Below are 20,396 nucleotides of genomic sequence, written 5' to 3'. Positions count from 1 at the left end.
TGTGTAATATTTATAACTGAGTGGCATCAACTCCTTCTAAGAGATACAAACTACGTTTTAATTTGTGAAAAGACAAGCATTCCTATCCAGAGGGGCCCAAAGCCAGCACTTCTCACTGCACATGAATTCTCCAACTACAACCCAAAATAAATGAAATAGCATTACAGTTAAAATCAGACAAAAAAAGAAACCCTTGTTCTCTTTTTCTTATTTCATCTTCATCTCCTCTGCTCTTTTCAGTGACATGGTTGACATCTGATGACATTGGAATTGCTGAGATTGCAGCTCGCTCCCAAACTAACTCAACTGAACCACTAATTTGGTCGAAGGCCGCCTGGGGGCTGTGGGGTTTAAAACTGGCTGCTCAGCTCTACCTGTAGGCAAAAAAAATGTCATTGTGTTTCACCTAATTAGAAAAATCTTTGACTTGATGCACCAACTCTTTCATGACGCACAATGTTACGTCATTCTAACCCGAGGTGATAGCGTTTGACTCAATCCAGCCCTCAGAATTGATTTTTAATCATGGAAATGGATTTCAAGTGCCTCCGCATAAGGCACAGTAATGCTGTGAATGGTCCGTTTCCGTAACTCGTACGTGTTGGATGACATTCTGGCACAACCGAGTTCTCCCACACGTGGTGGTGGTGGTGGTGCTTTGCACCCACTCATTTGTATATCTGAAGGACAGAATCCTCCTGTTCTTCTGCACACACACACAGAGGCCATTGCAGCACTCGCTTACATGAACTGTAGGCATTTGGGAGCGGAGCAGACAAAGCGTCCACAGGAGTCGCCACATGGCTTCTCCGCTCTCATTACATTATTTTGTGAATTGTAAATGCGATGCATGTCATCTTTCAAGTGCTCCTGTCAGCTGGTGTCGGAGCAGCGGGCCTGGCCTGTTAGGCTTGTTCTTTTAAGGAGCATGTAATTGTAATTTGATGATGCTTGTAAATTGTACGTTTTAATTTAAGCTCCTTATTCGCTGTATCGCTGAGCAAACCAAATTGGACCCAAACACACAACATGGACAGAGCATTTGGTGAAGGAATCTGTACAGTGCAGTTAGTGTTTGCCCTCTGCTGGTATGCTTTTTGTTATGGATTTACAGAACACCCCCAAAATTCACAAGGGTTACGTTCTGAGAGCACCGGCGAATTGTGAAAAACCGGGACTTTTGGATGTGGTTAAAAAATGCCTTTTAAATGCCTATTTTTATAGTTTCAACCCTACATACAGTATGCCCCCAAAGCACTTTAATTTCGTTGCAAACTCAGCTTAATACATTAATACATTACCTAAAAATTACCTTAATACATTACTTAAAAACAGAATGTAAAGGTAAACCCGTCTACTGTACAGTACTGTACTGCTATGTCTCCCGCGGTGCTAGAATGTAAAATACTGATGGTACCGCTATACGTACTGTAATTCATGCAAGCGCGTTTTCTTTGGTATGCACTGTCATTTTCTTTGTTATAAGTAGAGTAAATACATAATAATTTCATTTAATTAAATTACAGTAAAATGTACGGGTACTCACCAATGATGAATGATATTGATGATGATGATGAAGTAGCTGTACAGTACGATGCACAGGATTTAAAACTCCTCGGGTGGCGTCTCTTCTTCAGGCGCTTCAGGAGGAGTCGTAACTTTGGACGCATCTTCTTCTGGTGGGGTTTCGTGCTGGCTTTTCTTTATAGGTTTCAGGAACACTGTGATAGGAAGTTGCTGTTGTTGTTTCTTCATGGTGGAGAGGAGCGTTTATTATGTCTGAATGGCAGCATCAATGTCATTATTAACTGTGAGAGCACGAACCAAATAGGGATCCCATGCTTCAATCATCCCTTGTAACTCCTTCGATGTACGAATAATCTGTGACAGATTGATCTACAATGCCAAGGCAGATTCCATCCTGACGATATTTTTATTCCTTACTGTCATTACCTTTTTGGCACTATCACAGAAACTTAGATACGGTACTTCAGATCGCTTCTTCGTTCTTCTTTATGTAGCGTATTGTGCTTTCATTAATGCCATAGTAGTGCGCTACTGCAGCATAACTTTTTAGTTCCTGGAGCAATTCCAGTAGTTCAGCCTTCTCCTGGAGTGTTTTAAACTGCTTCTGGCACTTAGGCTCAGAGCCAGAAGTCTTAGAAGGTGCAGGGTGTTTCGGTGACATCTTGTACGTATAAGAATAACAAAATGGAAAACACGAGGACACTCAGCTGGAGACGCGTCACAGGGCAGCAATCAATCTGCAGCAAGGAGAAATAAATAACACTTGTGGATTGGCTACTTTCACCATCCCAAACCGCGTTTCCCTCAGCGGTTGCTTCCTGTTCTCTCTACAGCACAGTATTGCCACGAAAAAAGCGGTAAAAAATTGTGGAGGATATTTGCACTTTCCGCTGACAATTAATAGTTAGGTTCTAAGGAAAAATCTGCAAATGACTGAGTCCGCGAACCCTGAACCGCGACTTCGCGGGGGTCTACTGTACTAATGTAAGGGATGGCCGGCAGTTTATCCCGGTCAGGACGCCCTAGTACTGGAAGGATGGGGGAAGGCAGCTTATCAAAGACACTGCCTCCCCCAAGACGATAGATGGCAGCTTCCCTGGACTGCAGCGGTGCCCCGGATGCCCACAAGGCACTATGGGACTTGGTGTTCGGCAGCACATTCCTGGTGGGTACCTTGAGTGCTGCCAGGGGACGCTGTGGGAAGTTGGTGGGAGAACAAATTCTCACCTAGCCCGGAAGTACTAATAGAGTGTGACAACAGAAGCCCCAAAGTTCAGGCTGATTAAAACTTACATTTTCCAGCTGACCCGGAAATGCTAGCAAGTCACGTGGGAGGAAGAACAGAAGCACTTCCGGGTCAAGAATTATATAAAGGACTGCTGTGAACCCAGCAAGCGAGCCGGAGTGGGAAGGTAGTAGGGCAGAGCTTGCTGGGAGGGATGGAGGAGAGATTTATGTTGATTATTGTGTGGATTATTGGTGTTTTGCCTGTGTATGGTGGCGGAGGTGCTTTTTGGGCACTATTTCAAGAAGAAAGAAAATCTTGGTGATTTTACCCTGTGTTTAGTGTCTTACACTGATCAAAATGCATTGCTCTGTCATTCCAATAGACGGCACACCACAGATGTTTGCATAGCTCCACAGATTTCCACACTCATACATGGGGGGAAGAAAATAAAAACCTGCCACTTGATCTGAACGTATCAGTGATGTACAATGTAGCAGGATTTTCTTTTAGTATTTTGCCCCCCCAGCCCCTTAACTGTAACACTTGCTTGTTTAGAGAATGACAATAATAAAGGCATAATAATAAAATAGAAATTATAAAGGTTTCAATCAGGAAAACCTTCATTCTGTTCCTCCAGCACATCAAACTTTAGTACCTGTTGGAGTTCCAGAAGTATATTTTATTTCTGGAGTTTCTTAAAAAAAAAAAAGACGAAAAAAGGAGGAGCACAGACTTTGCCCCCTGGACATGTAGTTTGAAAAACCAAAAATAACTGACCCTGATTACACTGGCATATAATATTAAAGATGCACAATATAAAGGTCTATACAGTAGACCTCATTCTTACTCTCCGACGTGCACCACACACATAACCCCATAAATTCTTTGGCTGAATTGTGAAAGCTTTATAGAAGGTTCCAGTTTTCCATTTATTAACATACAGTATACGTACTAACTGAGTAGAGTGTTGTAAATTTGAATTTATTCACCTAATCATCGCATGCCATTGCTTTTTTTTGTCATTTCAATCGTGTGATCTTCATGACTAAGAACAGTGTCTGCACTTTCAAATTACATTCACCCTCCAAATCCTAACAAGGAGTGTAGACCATAAGCGCAGTGACCCTGGAGTGGCAGCACAGGCCGCGTGCCCACTACCTTGGCATTTCTGGCCAACACGTCTGAAAATGCCCTCCAGAGCCGGAGACTTTTGAAAACACCAAAACGCCTTTTCAGTGTGGACAGGTGAAAATGCAGACTCCATCGTGCTCTGGTTGCTTTGTGGCCATTGAGTGACTCTTTTCTGATTGGATCCTGCTCATTACAATGTCTCATTCCCTGGTTGGTCACCCTTCACAGCAGAAAAATGTACTCCAGCATTGCTTTCCATGGCGCGTGCCGTGTTGCTTATGTGTTCGCATCTAAATTGCGCTTGTGTTATTTTTAGAAATTATGTTCGACTGCTCACACTGGTTGATAGAGTCGCCAGTTGTATATGTGCTAACACGGCACATTGGCAGGCCATGACGTGGGTGCTCAGACTATACATGCGTTTCTGGCACAGGAAATTTGATGGCGACATCAGGAAATTGGCGCATGAGACTACTCACACTGCAAGAGAGCCAACTGAAACTCCTGACATGACAGAAATGCTTCTGATCGTATTACAGCTCATTTGTGAGAGGCAGTTGGGCATCGCATCCACTCTCATATTGGTAGTGAAACAACGGTCGACTCAGAAACTCAGTCGGTGACTGCAAATCTGGTTTAAAATCAAACCAAACCCGCTCAGTGTACGGCCGGTTTAAGATGTCTACGGTGTATCTCATATGCATTTTCAGTTGTTTTAGTATGGACACAAACGCTACTGTAAACAATGTGAAAAAGCTAGTGTGGACAGAGACCATTTGTGCTTTTAAATGAAAACGTAGTGGTGTGGCTGTAGACGTTGTCGGCTCAAGTCAATGTGAACACATCTCTGTAGAACGAGGACAGCCAGAGGGAGAATTTTCTGTGACCGCGTTTGTGTGCAGCCCTATTAGAGATAACTTTTTTCTCTCTTGTTCCCCTCACAGGACGTGAAAGCCCAGCGTAGCGTACCACTCATTGGATTTGAGGTAGCGTTGCCCGATTCTTCAGACAGGCTGGACCGGCGTGGTGCCTTCAAGATAAGCCAAAGTCACTTGACGCTGTACTTCAGTGCCGAGAGTGAGGGATTACAGCATCGCTGGATGGAAGTGTTGTCCAGAGCTGGTCGAGGAGAAGAGTTTTCAGGACACGCATCCATCTTGGAGGCGGAAGAAGAAGGGTTAGAGGCCACATCTGTAGAGGAGAATACGTGATCACCCTGCGCCTTGTTTCCATGTACCTGTCAGGAAGCACATGGTGGTGAAGGGGCTGGGAACTGCTAACCTCCGACAAAGCACATGAAAAGGAATTTGGTTCAAATCGGTGATCTAGAAACAGAGGGTCCAGTTTGCCTGTAAGCTAAATGTTTGTGTATGTTCTGCCTGTTTCCAACGAACAACTCAAAAGATCTACCAGAAATGATTTGCATGGGAGTGAGTGGACAGGCACAAGTTCTTCTGCTTTGGACCTCATCACTCCTCTCTCAAAGTGCAGCTGGCCTTTCTACCTCCTACAGTAAAATGCACAGTGACTAGTGATCCTCCTCCATCCTCTCTTGGCCTTCCTGACCTCATGGAGTCTCGTAATTCACTGTCCAATCCATTCAGACCAGTGATGCTTCATGGGAACAATGAAACTAAGAATTGGCCATGTAAGCACTGCAGGGAAATCCTGAAGGAGCCTGCTGCAGTCTTTGGCCTTGGCATCTGTAGGTACTCTTATCGTGCACAGCCATTGATCTTCATCATATCCACAGGAATACAGAGGTTTCTCTGGATGGACATGAAAGAGGTCAGCATGTGTTCTGACTGCCCCCTCACACCAGCCGCTCTAGATATCTGGAATCCAGATGGCATACTTTGAGAATCAGGTACATGGAAATGCAGGTGGACATTCAGAAACTCAAATGGAATTTCATTTTGAACATCCAGAGATCCCGTCACCCAGCCTTCCATGGTCACCCAGGGTATTACTATCCCATTACCTTCTGTTTCTTGCAGAACTTTGTTATTTTTTGTAAATAAAGACAACAGTGGGGGGTTCCATCATTTCTCCTGAACAAAATGAACTGTGGTGGAGCGTGAGAGCCACAACTCCCATGAGTCTGCTGGAGTGTCCATTGGAGTGTCCGCTCTGTCACACCAATCCTTGGTTGAGCCTCCCAGTGCGGCCACTGGGCCAAGTGGAAAACTCAAACTCGGTCGGGTGGGGTTGTTTAGGCGGTGGACAAAAGCCAGCCAACTTCTTTCAAAATGTACTTTCTATCTGAAAGGAGGGATTCTCTTTTGCACTTTTTTCGTTTTTTCAATCAGGAGTTCTTTGTTTACTTGTACAACTTTATACATATTTAAATTTATTTGACAAAGCCATCTCCAATTGCAGCATTCTGATTAATGGAATCGAAAAAAAAAGAAACAAACTGTAAAGGGAACAATGCATCTGAATGGGACACTCGAGGAGGATATTTTGTTTTTTAAATAAAGCAACGTGCATTCGAGAGAGAGAGAACGGTCAGATCGGACATCGGGATGTCTTCGTGATTTCCAGGGTTTTGAAAACCCGATGTAAATATTTGTGCCAAAAGAAAATGTTCTTGAACCCAGTGAGGAGTCTGCTTGTTAAAAGGAGCCGCAAGGGGAGCCATTTGGGTGGCTGGTTCAGGTTTGGTGTTTGCTCTCTGATGGTCCAAAAGCAACCCAAAGCAATTCGATGACAGATTACGTTTGTATATATAATTTATTCTGTGTCTTTCAAGGTAAAATGGTTGGCAGGCCTCTCACCGCTTTGTATGCACACCTTTTTCTTCCCTGCCAATGCTGAAGGATGTGCGAGGCGCCTCTCTCGACTGTGTGTGTCTGTCACGGCTCGCTCTGCAGGGAGTAGTGCAATACAAGAAGGCAGGTGGTGAACGTGGGGGCAGCCGAGCTTCACGCCTTTTCAGCAACAGCGTCAGACCTCATTCTGTCTCCTGCAATTACATCTTCAAGGATTTAAACACAATGTTTCTATCCAAAGGTGTGCAGCGCAACGTGCACGATCAGGGCCGTCCATTTTAAACGTTGTCGTCAACTGCAAGTGATTCGTCAGGCTGGCAGCTGTTCCGATGTTTAATGAAAGTAAGAGGCCTGCGAGGCTGCAGAGCTCTTAGAAGAGACACTGGGTTCACTGTTAACGTCACATTTTACATATCAAATGATGGTGGCTTACCGGAATGGCGGACACATCGGCCAGAAAAACAACAAAAGTTCGGCCCGATCCCATTTCACTATTTCCAGGCACTTTACTCTCCTTTGAGCCAATCGCCCTGCTCACAATCGTCCCACCCAAGTGGGGACATGAGGACGCCAAACTGTCCTTTTGCTAGCACTGTGACGTTGTTCCATGGTGCCTGGTGGTGGGTAGAGCTGCCACGCTGTGGGCAGGCTGAGTCCACGCACTGTGAGCTTAACAGCAGGAAATTCCACGCAGGCGTGCTTCCAAGTGGGCCGGTGAGGAGTTTATGGGTGATAATTTAATGCGGACGTCTCGCCTCATTTCACGACGTGAACAAAAAGAAGTAAGTGCGTGGTAAGAGCGGTCGAGTTATATCTGGAGTGGTGCGGTAAACAGTTGATGTGTTTTGTGAAAAATGTCGCGCCAATCTTTATTTGTTTTTTATACGGAATGTGCAACAAATTAACAGCAACTTCACGTTTTAGGAAACGTGGACTTGAAGGGAAAGGCAAGACACACGGAGGCCACGTGGTCATCCAGCTATTAAAAGGCCATATCGAAGTTGATACAAACCCGCATACGCTGTCCGAGAAAGAATCGCGCCTGATGATAAAGACCCAACCCAGTAAAGGAATAAACACGTTTGAAAAATGCACGAATGAATGAGATTTTCTATATATTATGTAATTCTTTTAACTCATTTTCTACCACTGTGGAAAAATCTGAAATGTAATCGTCTGTAGAAAGTCTCCACGAGTTTAAGGAGAAAATACAAACTATACAAACGGGGACAGCGTTGGAAATCAAAGTGACGCTTCTGGATGGCAGTCGTGTCATTTTTCCTACTCAGCGTGCATTAAATGGAATACATGTTGCTGAATCGGCTTTAAGTGATGGCTCCCAGCATGGCCATGAATAAAACGACATGGCCTTCCACTCGTGTGTTTACGGCGCTGCCACTGCCACCCTTGCCTGCCCATGTCACTGTATTGTATCTGTTGCCACCTTACCCCCGATACAGCTGGAATGGCTTATCCCCACCCCACCCCACCCCGACCCTTAAATTTGCAATAAGCAGGTTCCTGGCAGCCGTGCTGATCGATGTGAAGACTGGGATGTTGGGGTGACAGATCATTTTAATAAATTATTATTGCTCAGCTGCACCATTTCCACAATCCAAATTATGAAGAGCTGCACCACAGTGATGGTGAAAGGTGACCTCATCGCTCGCTGCGGTGTCACCACTCATCAGGACTGAATACATGACTGTGACCAACATGGGAGCTGCTGGGTGAATGCATCCCCTGCCATGAGCCCCTCCAGGCTTGACGTGTAGTTTCTGAGAGCTTATGGGGCCGAATGGCCTCACGTTGCTTACACTCGCACCCCCACAGTGACGTTTGGTGGCAGCTCTAGTCGTGATGTCTGGCCTACCGTGTGTTTTTAAGGTCCAGTCGTGTCTACAATTTACAGATAAACACCAGCAGAGTGTGAGTTTGTGACACCGCTAGTCTGGTCACCGGCTTGGGTTCCGCTCGGCACAGATGAAGCCAATGGATCGGCAGCAATCTGCTGAGTGAATAATAATAACAGACGGCACGCGCTTGGAAGCTGGAGGCGCTAGATCACCATGGCGATTGGCAAAAGCAGCAATTCATTTAGAGAAGCCAAAGTCAGCACTCGACGGGACTTCTTTACAAATTATTGTCAGGGACTTCAAAAGGACACGGAGAGGTTACAGAAAGAAGATGTTAGGTTGTCGTTTGTAAAGTACAGTAAGAAAACCAGAACGTGAGACGGGAGGCGGTGGCAGGCAGTGTTGTTAAATGCACTGATGGAGAAGATTCAGAACTGAGAGTGGGCCCAAAAACACAATAAAATGGACAAGCTGCGATCGATGCCAACTTCCAGATTTGCTGCCCATTTCTGTCAGCCCTGCTGCATCCTAGAACTTTGAATCCTTGGCTCCTTGACTTGAACAGATTGCCCCGCTTTCTACAGAGTCAGGTACTACAAACATCAAAAATAAAAAACACAAAAATCATCACTAGCGTTAGACGAGCACAGTGTGACTGACTCAAACACTAGATGTTAATATCAGGAGGAGCTCTTTGGCCAGTCTGTATGGATGCCTCATCTTGATGATTTTGCTGTCAGTCTCGACATTCGTGGCCATTAACAAAGCTTGACTTGTCCCCGCGCTCCCCTGAAGGTCAGAAGCACACCTACATGAGGCTCGGCCAAGTCTCCTCCACTGCTCACTTCTAAATTCTCAAGGTGCACAAGAGCAGTGGCATTCGGGGGAAGCGGGGCTGGACGTCAAAGGCTAACTCTGGGGTCTCAAATCAATCGAAAAAGCACAAAGCCTCCATGGGCCATTGAACTTTGGGAGACGCAAGCTGTAAGAATTGGGAAATTAGGGGTTACAGAGCATCAAGCCGGCCAAGCCCACTTTCCAACGTGCTAGCGCCAGCGCAGTCCTTAACACACACACACCACATTCGTCTTGCCAGCCAGTGCACAAAAACATCAGTAGGGGGCACTAGATTAGCAGCATCCCGGGGAGTTTGCTGGCGTTGCTCCGCACCCCAATAGCACACTCGGAGACGCCGGTCTAAGACGCGTTTCTTCGGTGTTCAGCGGTGCTATGACTGGCTCAGTCTTTGGTCTTTTTGTCGTGAGTCGGACCTCGGTGAACTTGTTGTACCTGCTTGCTTCCTTACTGCCAACACGCTTGCTCTTTCCCTTCCTCCTGTCACATTAGTCTGTGTTCTGCGTTTACTGGTGAAGACAGACTGTACGGTTATTTTGAAAATAATGAGTGAATATTATTAATGTTGTTATTATTATTATTATTATTATTATTGATATAAGTGGCGGGCCACTGGGAATCCTTGTATGATGATGTCCCAATGTTTTCTGTGCAAAACAAAATAAAGTTTATTAAAAAAAATTAAAAATCTTTTGTGTGTTAAAGGTGTTTTCACATTTCTTTCTATGCCTTTGGAAGGTGCCAGATATTTACATGGCATTGCAAGTCAAAAGAAATCAGAACTCTCTCGAAATGTGTCAAAACGTCCCACCTTATTAACTGCGAATGGAAACTTTTGCTAATGGCAGGCCCTGGGAGTAACGTAATCTAATTTAGAGTCCCGAGAGAGCGCATCGTAGAACTGACCTCAAGGTGTCCAAGCCTAGTCTTAGGCCTTCATTACCGAGAGCCTTGCTGAGGAGCCATTTGCTTTTCTAATGTACAGATTTCAGTATGCAATACCAGATGTTGAGATCTTTCATGAAATGAATCTATCTTTATGGCTGTTGAGCAGGTCCTGGGCAGACTTGCACCTCTTGAAGCAGAAGCACTGATGATGTCCTCAAGACCTTTTTCCAGGCTCCTAAGGTTATTTCTAGAGCATGGACTATCTCCGTAAAAAGAGGCAGAATGACCTCTGCCATGCTTGTCATAAGAACATAAGAAATTTAACAAACAAGAGGAGACCACTCCGTCCATCAAGACCGTTTCTTTAACTGATAGCTAAAAGGCATCTTTTTTTCTCTATGGCCCCAATGAGAAGTTTGCCAGCAACTGTCTATGTTTGTCAATACATGGACTACAAATAAATAGAATTGCATTTCCTTGGCTATGAAAAGCAAATTATGGTCGGATTTCTTCAAGAACTCAGCCTTTCTAATTGCTTAAAATCTTCATTCAGTTGTTCCTGGAAAAACTCACCAGTGCAACCTCTGAGGGCCACTGAAAAAGCAGGAAGACCAACACCATGCTAATAATGAATATTAATTGTGATTACTGATTTGTCCACGTGATCTTCCAAACAATCATTGTGACTTTACCAACGTAGAAGAAACAAAGCAAAACCAGAGAGCTTCTATTCACATTAGCAAACAGAATTATGGAAATTGGCAGGCGTGTGTTCTGACAAGTACATCGACGAACTGACCTTCACTAAAAGCGTACCCTCATTATCAGCCCAAGTAAACCCTGATCTGACCAACAGATGGCCAGACAAAGGAGGACACGTATCTGTGGGGTTCATCATTAAGTAGTGTGGTCCTCTTGAATGAATGTCGTTGAGTACACTTTGGTATTAAGAGAATTTTATCACATACTATCTACATAACCCACATCCAATTGGGTCTCGGCGTATACCTGCAGCGTCCAAAATGAACAAAGCCAACAGCGTCACGAGTCATTGTGTTGTTGTTCAGCTTTGTCAGAAATGGCCCATGGCCTGGCATCCAAATTGTGTGCCCGTGTCCTTTCTCCGGCTGCACAGTGCGCTATTTACTGTTCTGTAGCTATGAGGCAGCACAGCACTGTTCCCAAAGGATTAGACTTTGGGGTCTGGACACACCATCGGGGGTCTGACATTGCCTTAAATGAACCTTTGGACGTGTAAATCACACACTGGTCCGAGTTTCAGCATATGCTTTCTAGAAAGAAGTTTTAAAAATTCACTGCCTAAAGAAATCTTCTTATTTATTAGTGCAGATTTCAAAGCAATCAACATGAACTTTTTGCCCATCAATCCAGTCTAACCTATAAGGGCGAAGTGTTGTCAGAAAGGTTTGCAAATTCATTAAAAATCAAAAGCTGAAATCTCTTTCATATGAGTATTCTGATCCTTTGCTATTTAACTTCAAATTGTTGTCAGGTGCATCCTGTTTGTTTTAATTCTCCTTCAGATTGTCAAGAACCTGACTGGAGTCCACCTGTGCAAACAGAATTGTCTGGACATATTTAGAAAGGTACACACACCTGTGAAGTCCAAAGAACTCTCTGTAGACCACCGTGATACAACTGTGGTGACTCAAAGATGAGGGCGAGGATATAAAACCATTTCTAAAGCTTTTAGCATCTCCAGAAGCACTCTGGTCTCAATTAGTGGGAAATGGAAGATGTTTGGAGCCATCAGGACTCTTCCAACCGGGCAGAAAGGTCCTTGGGTCCAGGGGGTGACCAAGAACCCAACAGTCACTCTAATAGAGTTTCTGAACTCCTCCGCTGAGAGGACAGAACCTGATAGAAGGACGACCATCTCAGCTGTACTCCATCAATCAGGTGTTGATGGTAGAGTGGTCAGATCTGACAGCACATGGAAAAAAGTTCTCTGATTTGACGAAACTAAAATTGAACTCTCTGGGCAGAACCCCAAGCACTGTGTCTGGTGAAGACCTGGCACTGCTCCCCTCTGCATCTTGCATCTGGCATATACAGTCCATATACAGTATGTGCACACAGACCCATCTGTACATCATATAGACGTATACATACAGTACATATGCATATGTTGCTTATTTTCTTCTTATTTTTGATTGCCCTTCCAAAGCAAAAATAAAAACCAGTAAGAGAATAAATGGACATGACTCTGACGTTGTGAGGTAACAGCTATGCTTGCAAGAGCCTTGTCGTAGGAGCTATAATGAAGGTCTGAATATTCATATTAGAGATGGGTGTATATTAAACTGTATTAAAAATAACAAACAGGTGCCAGAGTACACGTATGTTTGTGTGATACTTTTTTTTATATTTATGCTGTTGTTATTAATATTTCTGTGGGTATATGTGTAAAGCATGAAGCGCTTGGGACTCGTTACTGGACACACGTGAGAACACTTGCACATGCAGACCTTCACTGAAACAGGATTCTCTTCCCAAAGTGACGCAGTCATAGAGAAAGTAGAGTCAGGTCTCCGCACTGCCCATGACGCTCACAGGCCACTTGTGATGCTCCAACACATGGAATGCATTCGCTATTATATTCCAGTTAGCTTTGTGTTTGATCGTTGAGGTGCCACGAGTCACTGACAAAATGTATGAAGTGCTGCATTATAATGGTTTTTAAGGATTTTCTCCATGTTTAATTTAATACATTTTTTTCATAGCAACTGAGTTTGAGTTTTTATTATAACATTACAATGTTAGCTGTACCAAGAACAATTTTAAAGAATAAGCATTTGCAAAATTACTTTTGAATTATACTGGCTAGAGAGATTCAAGGGGATTGGACTAAACCTTGGCCAGGATCTTGAAATCAGCATTTAACAGGAAAATTGGATGACAGAATTCACATTTTACTGGATTTTTGTTTCTTGGGAAAGCCAGCAGTACATACCTGAATGTGTGACATTTTAGGAAGGGAGCTTTTCTCTCTGGCATAAAGTTTGAAGCCACTTAACAAAACATTTTAGTCCATCATTCTGGATAGCAATTTGGATCTACACCTTTTCGAATTTGTGGAGAACTCATTACTCTTGCTTTTCATAAAGGGTGTCACACATGTGCTTTGGAGAAGGTTGATAAACTCAAATAAAATTGTTTCTCAGCCAGACAAGGGGGTGACAACTGTCATCTAACCATCTCTCCTTTTGTCCCTCTGCAGACCAGCAAAAGAAACAACCAGTGAAGTCACCACCATCCCTTCTCGCAACTCAGTCTTGCCCTTCTTAGTGTCTTCAAGATCCCATCAATGACGAAAGTCAGACTGTCTGTATTGGGCCATAGATAATCATTGTTGAGAGTCATAGCGGTGTTATGTTGATCTGTTTAAATTGCTCACAGTGGCCCATTCTGAGACACTTTGCAAAACATTCACAACCCTTTCCCTGACCCAAAGGACAACAACCTGTTAAGAAACTATGGCCTAGTTGATTTCTGATATATTGTTCTCACTTCTTTTTTATGTACTTGATGTGCTAATTTCTCGTTAGTTCTTTATTCATGCCCATAATGTCATGGAGAAAACATCTTCAGAAAAAACACACAGAGTCTCCTGACAGGCAGTCAATAAACTTTATTGCACAGCATAGAAAACCACAGCAGAGCACATAATGCCAGTCTCAGATCAATGAAGTGAGCCCCATGCTCTGGGCGAGCCTCATATTTATTACAATTCTTACCTCAAAATATTCCTGCTTCACACTGTTTCTGCATCACATGGTTTCTCATGATAATGACCTCGCTCAATACCTTTTCTCATAAAAATTTTCTTCCCAATCTACACTTTCTCATGGCAGCCACTTTGGATCGAAGGACATATTTGCCACCTGGAGGTGAGCATCAACCAGTTACTCCTTACTTCATTCTCACATTCCTAATACTGGGCTGTTAAGGACTGATGACCTTTTAGTGTATCAGTTCTCATCATTAAGTTGGAATCAGGGGAACCCATACAGTGGAACCTCGGTTCACGACCATAATTCGTTCCAAAACTCTGGTTGTAAATCGATTTGGTTGTGAACCGAAGTAATTTCCCCTATAGGATTGTATGTAAATACAATTAATCCGTTCTGGACCGTACGAACTGTATGTAAATATATGTTTTAAAGATTTTTAAGCACAAATATGGTTAACTAGCAAAATACCCGCGCTTCGCAGTGGAGAAGTAGTGTGTTAAAGAAGTTATGAAAAAGAAAAGGAAACATTTTAAAAATAACATAACCTGATTGTCAATGTAATTGTTTTGTCACTGTTATGAGTGTTGCTGTCATCAAGGATTTGATTATCATTATTTCTTTCAATCAGGTTCGTATTTGGAGGACGTGTTGTTTTGAAGTTACATTCCGTGTTTGTCAACCATTATAAAGATAACAGGTTTCATTCATTGAAGTGTTCACTACGCAAATCGCTACTCGTGAATGTAAGATGTTTAACAGGCATTCCCGGTATTAACTTGTGCTAAACGTACCATGGTGTGACGGAAGGGGAGCTGACTGTAAAAAGGCAAGGAGGCGCGTATTTTGAATGAATGGGGAGAAGACAGCGAAGGAGCGGAAAAGTGAGAAGGAAAACTGTTTAAATAAAGAGCTAGGAAGGTGAATGACTGTTCGGTGCACATAGAAGGTGTAACAATAAGAATGTTAAGCCTTATGATAATGTTCCCGCACGGAGGATTTAGAGAGACGCACTGGAAGAAGTATAATCTGAACCTCTCTACAGTTTTGTTTATTTTCAGGTTGTAATGTTCATCAAATTTACGTATCATCTGGTCCAGTGGTGGACCGTGCATTTCACACCTAGGCCTTCTGTAGTGCGCCGTCTGAATCAACCCACCCCTCAAAAACTAATTGTGGTTATAAAAACCATCTTAATATGCAGAAATACAGTATAAAGAGCCGCTGCATCGCAGATAGATAACTCCTGTAGCCACAATAAATGTCTTTATTGAATAGACAAACCAGGGGTGAACAAGTTCCTTTCTACTGCAGCTACAGCCGCGACACACATAAAAACCATCAATAATAACTCATAAACTTGCAATATTATTTAGGAAAATCTCAACATTTTACTCACCAAAAATTTGTATTATTTGTAAACAAAATCCATCCCCCTTTCTTTTAACTCAAAAACAGTTCAATTTCTCTGTCGTACGGATTATCCGTGCGCTTCAGTTCTATCAAAACATCCCTTTCTATCGCCATCGAAGCTAATGCTGAAAGTCGACCCTGCCCTGTCGTATTTCTGGCATAAGTTTTAATTCGCTTTAGGGCTGAAAATGTCCGCTCGACAGAAGCAGTGTACACGGGAATGGTCACCACCAAATATACCAATGTGTACAGCTGCCCCATGCTCTCATTCAGATTTTTCTGATGAAGGAAGTCAAGGAGATCAGTGGGAGATTTTCCTGCAAAATCATCTATGGCATACATTACAGTCAGTTCTGTTTTTAGCCGAGACAGATCAAAAACTGCTCCGTGGCTCTGTGTTAAACTGGAGAAGGCTGCATGCGGGAAATTGTTCTTGTATTCCCGAAACTTCTGGGGGTCGAGGAGCGTGACAAACATCAGTTTTTTGTGGTCTTGAAATCTGGTCTGTGTGTGGCAAATAATATTGTCCAGAATCCTGCCATGGAGTTGGCGGTAGTGCGCGCGGATCTTGCACTCTGAGTGCCTGCGGTGCGTTCAGTGACCTTGTAGAGTTCCTCATATCGGCTTCTATCCAATCAATAGGTCTGAATACGGTTACATTGCCGTACGTCTGCTAGAGGGCCCTACTGACACCAACTCAAAATCTGATTGGTTGACGCAACAGTTTAATCGACATTTATTCTATGTTAGAGGGCCTGCAGAACAGATTGTGAAGGCCTCTCTGCCTGGCAACAAATGATGGCTGAAATGTATTTTCATATTAAAGTATTTAACCAATCACATGTCTGGAAGCAGCACAACCATCGGAAAAGCTATGAAAGGAAGTGGACAGACTATTTGGAATTATTTAATAAGTATTCATGGACAAAATATAAATAACATCAGTTTGTGATTCAGATATTATTTTAGGCCAGATAACGGAATAATCTGACCTTAGTGTTTTCCTCTGCCTCTGGCATTGCAAGTTTTGTGTATAATGTGAACTTGTCCTTCCATGTTCTCCGTGGCTTCACCAGGTCTTTAGCATCGAGGCTTTATACCCTGCATCTTCTCATTAAACTTGTATCTCGCGAATATCTTGTGTGATCTTGCAATGTCCACGGCTTTATTTAATTTTAGCTCAGACCCGGCACTTAAAAGTTTCTCTCGCACTTTCGCTGAGGGAGGGCTTCCACAGCAGCACTTATGAATATGCTAAGCACAGTCCTTCACCTGCGAATATTTACCTTATATGGGCAGGCATTCAATTACGTGGGAGGCGTGATGATGTGAGACGCAACTCCGCCTCACATGGCGACCGAGTTGCAGGCTATGGCCGTATACAGTATATGGACGAAAGTAGGTTCCAGTTATGACCGTTACGCTTAGAATTTGGAAATTAAACCTACCTAACTTTTGTAAGTAAGCTGTAAGGAATGAGCCTGCCAAATGTCAGCCTTCCACCTACACAGGAAGTTGGAGAATTAGTGATGAGTGAGTGAGTCAGTGAGTGAGGGCTTTGCCTTTTATTAGTATAGATTATGCCATAGAATGCACAGTGTAATCTATACTAATAAAAGGCAAAGCCCTCACTCACTCACTCACTCACTCACTCACTCACTCACAAATTCTCCAACTTCCCGTGTAGGTAGAATGCTGAAATTTGGCAGGCTCATTCCTTACAGCTTACTTACAAAAGTTGGGCAGGTTTCATTTTGAAATTCTACACGTAACGGTCATAACTGGAACCTACTTTCGTCCATATATACAGCTATAGCCTGCAGTTCAGTCGCCGTGTGAGGTGGAGTTGCGTCCGCGTCATCATACCTCCCACGTAATTGAGTGCCTGCCCATATAAGGTAAATATTCACGGGTGAAGGACTGTGCTTAGCATATTCATAAGTGCAGCTACTGTGGAAATCAACACGCCTCCCATGTAATTGAGCTAAATATTCGCGACCACACACTCGGCATACGAACAAGCCAGTTTCCCTTTCGGTTTGTACATGTTCAGTCTCTCCCTGTGCATTTCCTGTGCAGCGAGCAAGAGAGAGAGCGCGAGACAGCGCAACACACATACACACACACACACATACACACACACACACACACACACACACACACACACACACACACACACACAGGCAGCGCGAGAGTGAGCTGGACGCATTAAAGTAGGAAGGCAGTTAAAGAATGCACTGGTCTTGATTTTGTTTTCACTTCTGTTTCCAGCGATCTGTTCGTAGCATGAATTGTTGCAATGTTATTTTTCTTGGTTGTTTATTAAATTACGGATTTTTTCAAATGTTCATTTTTCCCCTGTGCTTAAAACTCATTTAAAAAAGTGCCTTTAGCCAGCGATTGGTAGTGCTATAGTGCGAACTATTGCAGTGTTAGTTTTCTCTGTTGTTCAAGGTTTTCTCAGTGTTATTCAATGTTTTACATTTAGTTTACTATTACGCTGTGCATTCTATGGTATAATTATATTTGTGCTTAAAAACTAAAAAAATATATATTTACATACAGTTCATATGGTCTGGAACGGATTAATTGTATTTACATACAATCCTTTCGGGGGAAATTGCTTCGGTTCACGACCAAATTGGTTTAGCTCCAAATACGAACCCGATTAAAAGAAATAATGATAATCAAATCCATGACGACAGCAACACTCATAACAGTCACAAAACAATTACATTGACAATCATGTTACATTATTTTTAAAATGTTTTCTTTTTCATAACTTCTTTAACACACTACTTCTCCGCTGCGAAGCGCGGGTATTTTTCTAGTAGTAAACTAAATGTAAAAACATTAAAAAACAGAGAAAACTAACACTGCAAGAGTTTGCGCTAATAGTGCTACGAACCGCTTGCTGTAAACAGAAGTGAAGTGGAGGTTGAAATCCAATAGAAAAAAGTGTTCATCAAATACAACAAGGTTAAAACAATGCTCGGATCTGTCTCTTTAAAAGCAAGCCTGGTCCATTCTTTAACTGCCTTCTTGGCCTTATGTGTCCAGCCGTCTCTCTCTCTCTCTCGTGTGTGTGCGTGTGTGTGTGTCTCTCTCTCTCTCTCTCTCACTCGTGTGTGTGTGTGTTGTCTCTCTCTCGTGTGTGTGTGTGTGTGTCTTTGTATCTCTCTCTCTTGTGTGTGTGTGTGTCTCTCTCTCTTTCTCTCTCTCTCTCGTGTGTGTGTGTGTGTGTCTGTGTCTCTCTCTCTCTCTCTCTCGTGTGTGTGTGTGTGTGTGTCTGTGTCTCTCTCGTGTGTGTTTGTGTGTGTGTCTCTCTCTCTCTCTCGTGTGTGTGTCTCTCTCGTGTGTGTGTGTGTGTGTGTGTGTGTCTCTCTTTCACTGCACAGGGAGAGACTGAACACGTGCGGAAATCATCGACGCGCATAAACCGAAAGGGAAACTGGCTTGTTCATATACCGAGTGTGTGGTCGTGAACAGATGCAAAAGTTTGGTGAACTTTTTGGTTGTAAACCGATTTGTACGTGTTCTGAGACGTTTGTGAACCGAGGTTCCACTGTATGTGAAAACTGGACCAATTGTTTAGCAATTACTTGTTGCACCAACATCCCTTAAGGCTAAAATGATAGGCAGTTGTGTTGGTAAGCGACAGCAGCTTCACTGATAAGGGCTAAGCTGCTGATGGCTTTGAGCAGAAAAGCATGGTGCTTCCTGACTGCTTGGAAGAAACGAAAAATACAAGGTTTGAACGTTTACCGTTATAAAGGTTAAAGCTAGCCAGTTGAATACATTTTGCTGCATCTTGATTTATTATAATGATTCAAAAAGAAGTTTTGACATACAAGCTTAAATGCTGTCTAAAATATACAGTCTATGCATGCTAATGTGAAAGCCTATGAACACAGGCAGTTGTGCTGTTAGGCAGTGGTGGGCAGCCACTGATCGTCTTTGACTTGCCAACACAGAGGCTCAGCTTCTGGGAATAGAAGCAGGCAACTTTGGGCTTACAGACACCCACTTAAAAGAAAGAAAAATCCTAGCTTTTAATAATCAGTTGTTAAATTTGTATACAGCTCAAGCTAGCTAACACAATGCATTTTGCTTTAACTTGATTGACTATGGTATTGATGAGCCTTATACATTTAAATGCCATCTAAAATGTTTATACTGTACGTTTATGCGCTAATGTGAAAGCTTGCTTGGTTTTCTTAAAAACTGAAGGCAGGTGAATGCTTGTTTTATCATCTGTTTAGTCTTCTGTCAGTCGAAAGCCTCAGCAGCCATGGTCCCTACACAAAAGTCCGCTTGCTCAGTTCCTTCAGTGAGCACAATGTCTTTGACGCACAGAAGTTAAAAACAAAGCAAATGAAAAGACTGGCAGGCCTCAGAAGACAGTGGCCCAGCAGCCCTTATGCTAAAATAAATGGGAACCTTAAGCTGCTTCTGGCATAAGCTTTTAATAGCTAATAGCTCTAAAACTAATAATAAGAACATTGATCCTTAATCTAAATTCTCAGTAATAACAATGCATTGTGATTTAGGCAGTATATCAGTTTCATGTGAAGTTACTAAATTAAACGCTTTTATTGTAAAGATCTGTAGAAACCAATCAAGCATGTACATAAGGCTTGGGGATTTGATCACTTAATACTGTTACCATTTCGATCTGAGAATTCTTTTTAAGTAAAACACAGATTATTATTTGTCCTCACACATTTTTGTACATTTCTTCGAGAGGTCCAGCAGATGTCAACAGACATGAAATACTTTCTGCGAATACTATATGTGTTTAAGCAAATGTGATAAATATTTAATCTGTCAACACTAGTTGACAAAGTTAGCAATTACTCATTGAATGCAACAGGATTGTTATTTCAAACTCAATGTTATGGTAGCTGTGATGTTTGAGATTTAATAAAGTTGTAGCTGATATGAAATGGCTATGATGCATTGAAGAAATAAAGAT

General features: G+C 42.8%; 1 protein-coding gene across 2 annotated transcripts in view; it reads left to right on the top strand.

Moving 5' to 3' along the window:
- fgd1 (FYVE, RhoGEF and PH domain containing 1) overlaps nucleotides 1-8,728 on the top strand; it is a 193,117-nt gene extending 184,389 nt beyond the window's left edge. For both annotated transcript variants that reach the window (XM_039775922.1, XM_039775923.1), the window contains exon 18: nucleotides 4,831-8,728. In XM_039775922.1, the coding sequence (XP_039631856.1) occupies nucleotides 4,831-5,097 (267 nt within the window). In that variant the 3' untranslated portion in view covers nucleotides 5,098-8,728. The remainder of the gene's footprint in view (nucleotides 1-4,830) is intronic.
- The last annotated feature ends 11,668 nt before the right edge of the window (nucleotides 8,729-20,396 follow it).

The sequence above is a fragment of the Polypterus senegalus genome, chromosome 13 (assembly GCF_016835505.1).
Source record: "Polypterus senegalus isolate Bchr_013 chromosome 13, ASM1683550v1, whole genome shotgun sequence".
Taxonomy (NCBI): domain Eukaryota; kingdom Metazoa; phylum Chordata; class Cladistia; order Polypteriformes; family Polypteridae; genus Polypterus; species Polypterus senegalus.
The sequence above is the reverse complement of the archived record's forward strand: the minus strand, read 5'-3'. Positions and strand labels throughout refer to the sequence as shown.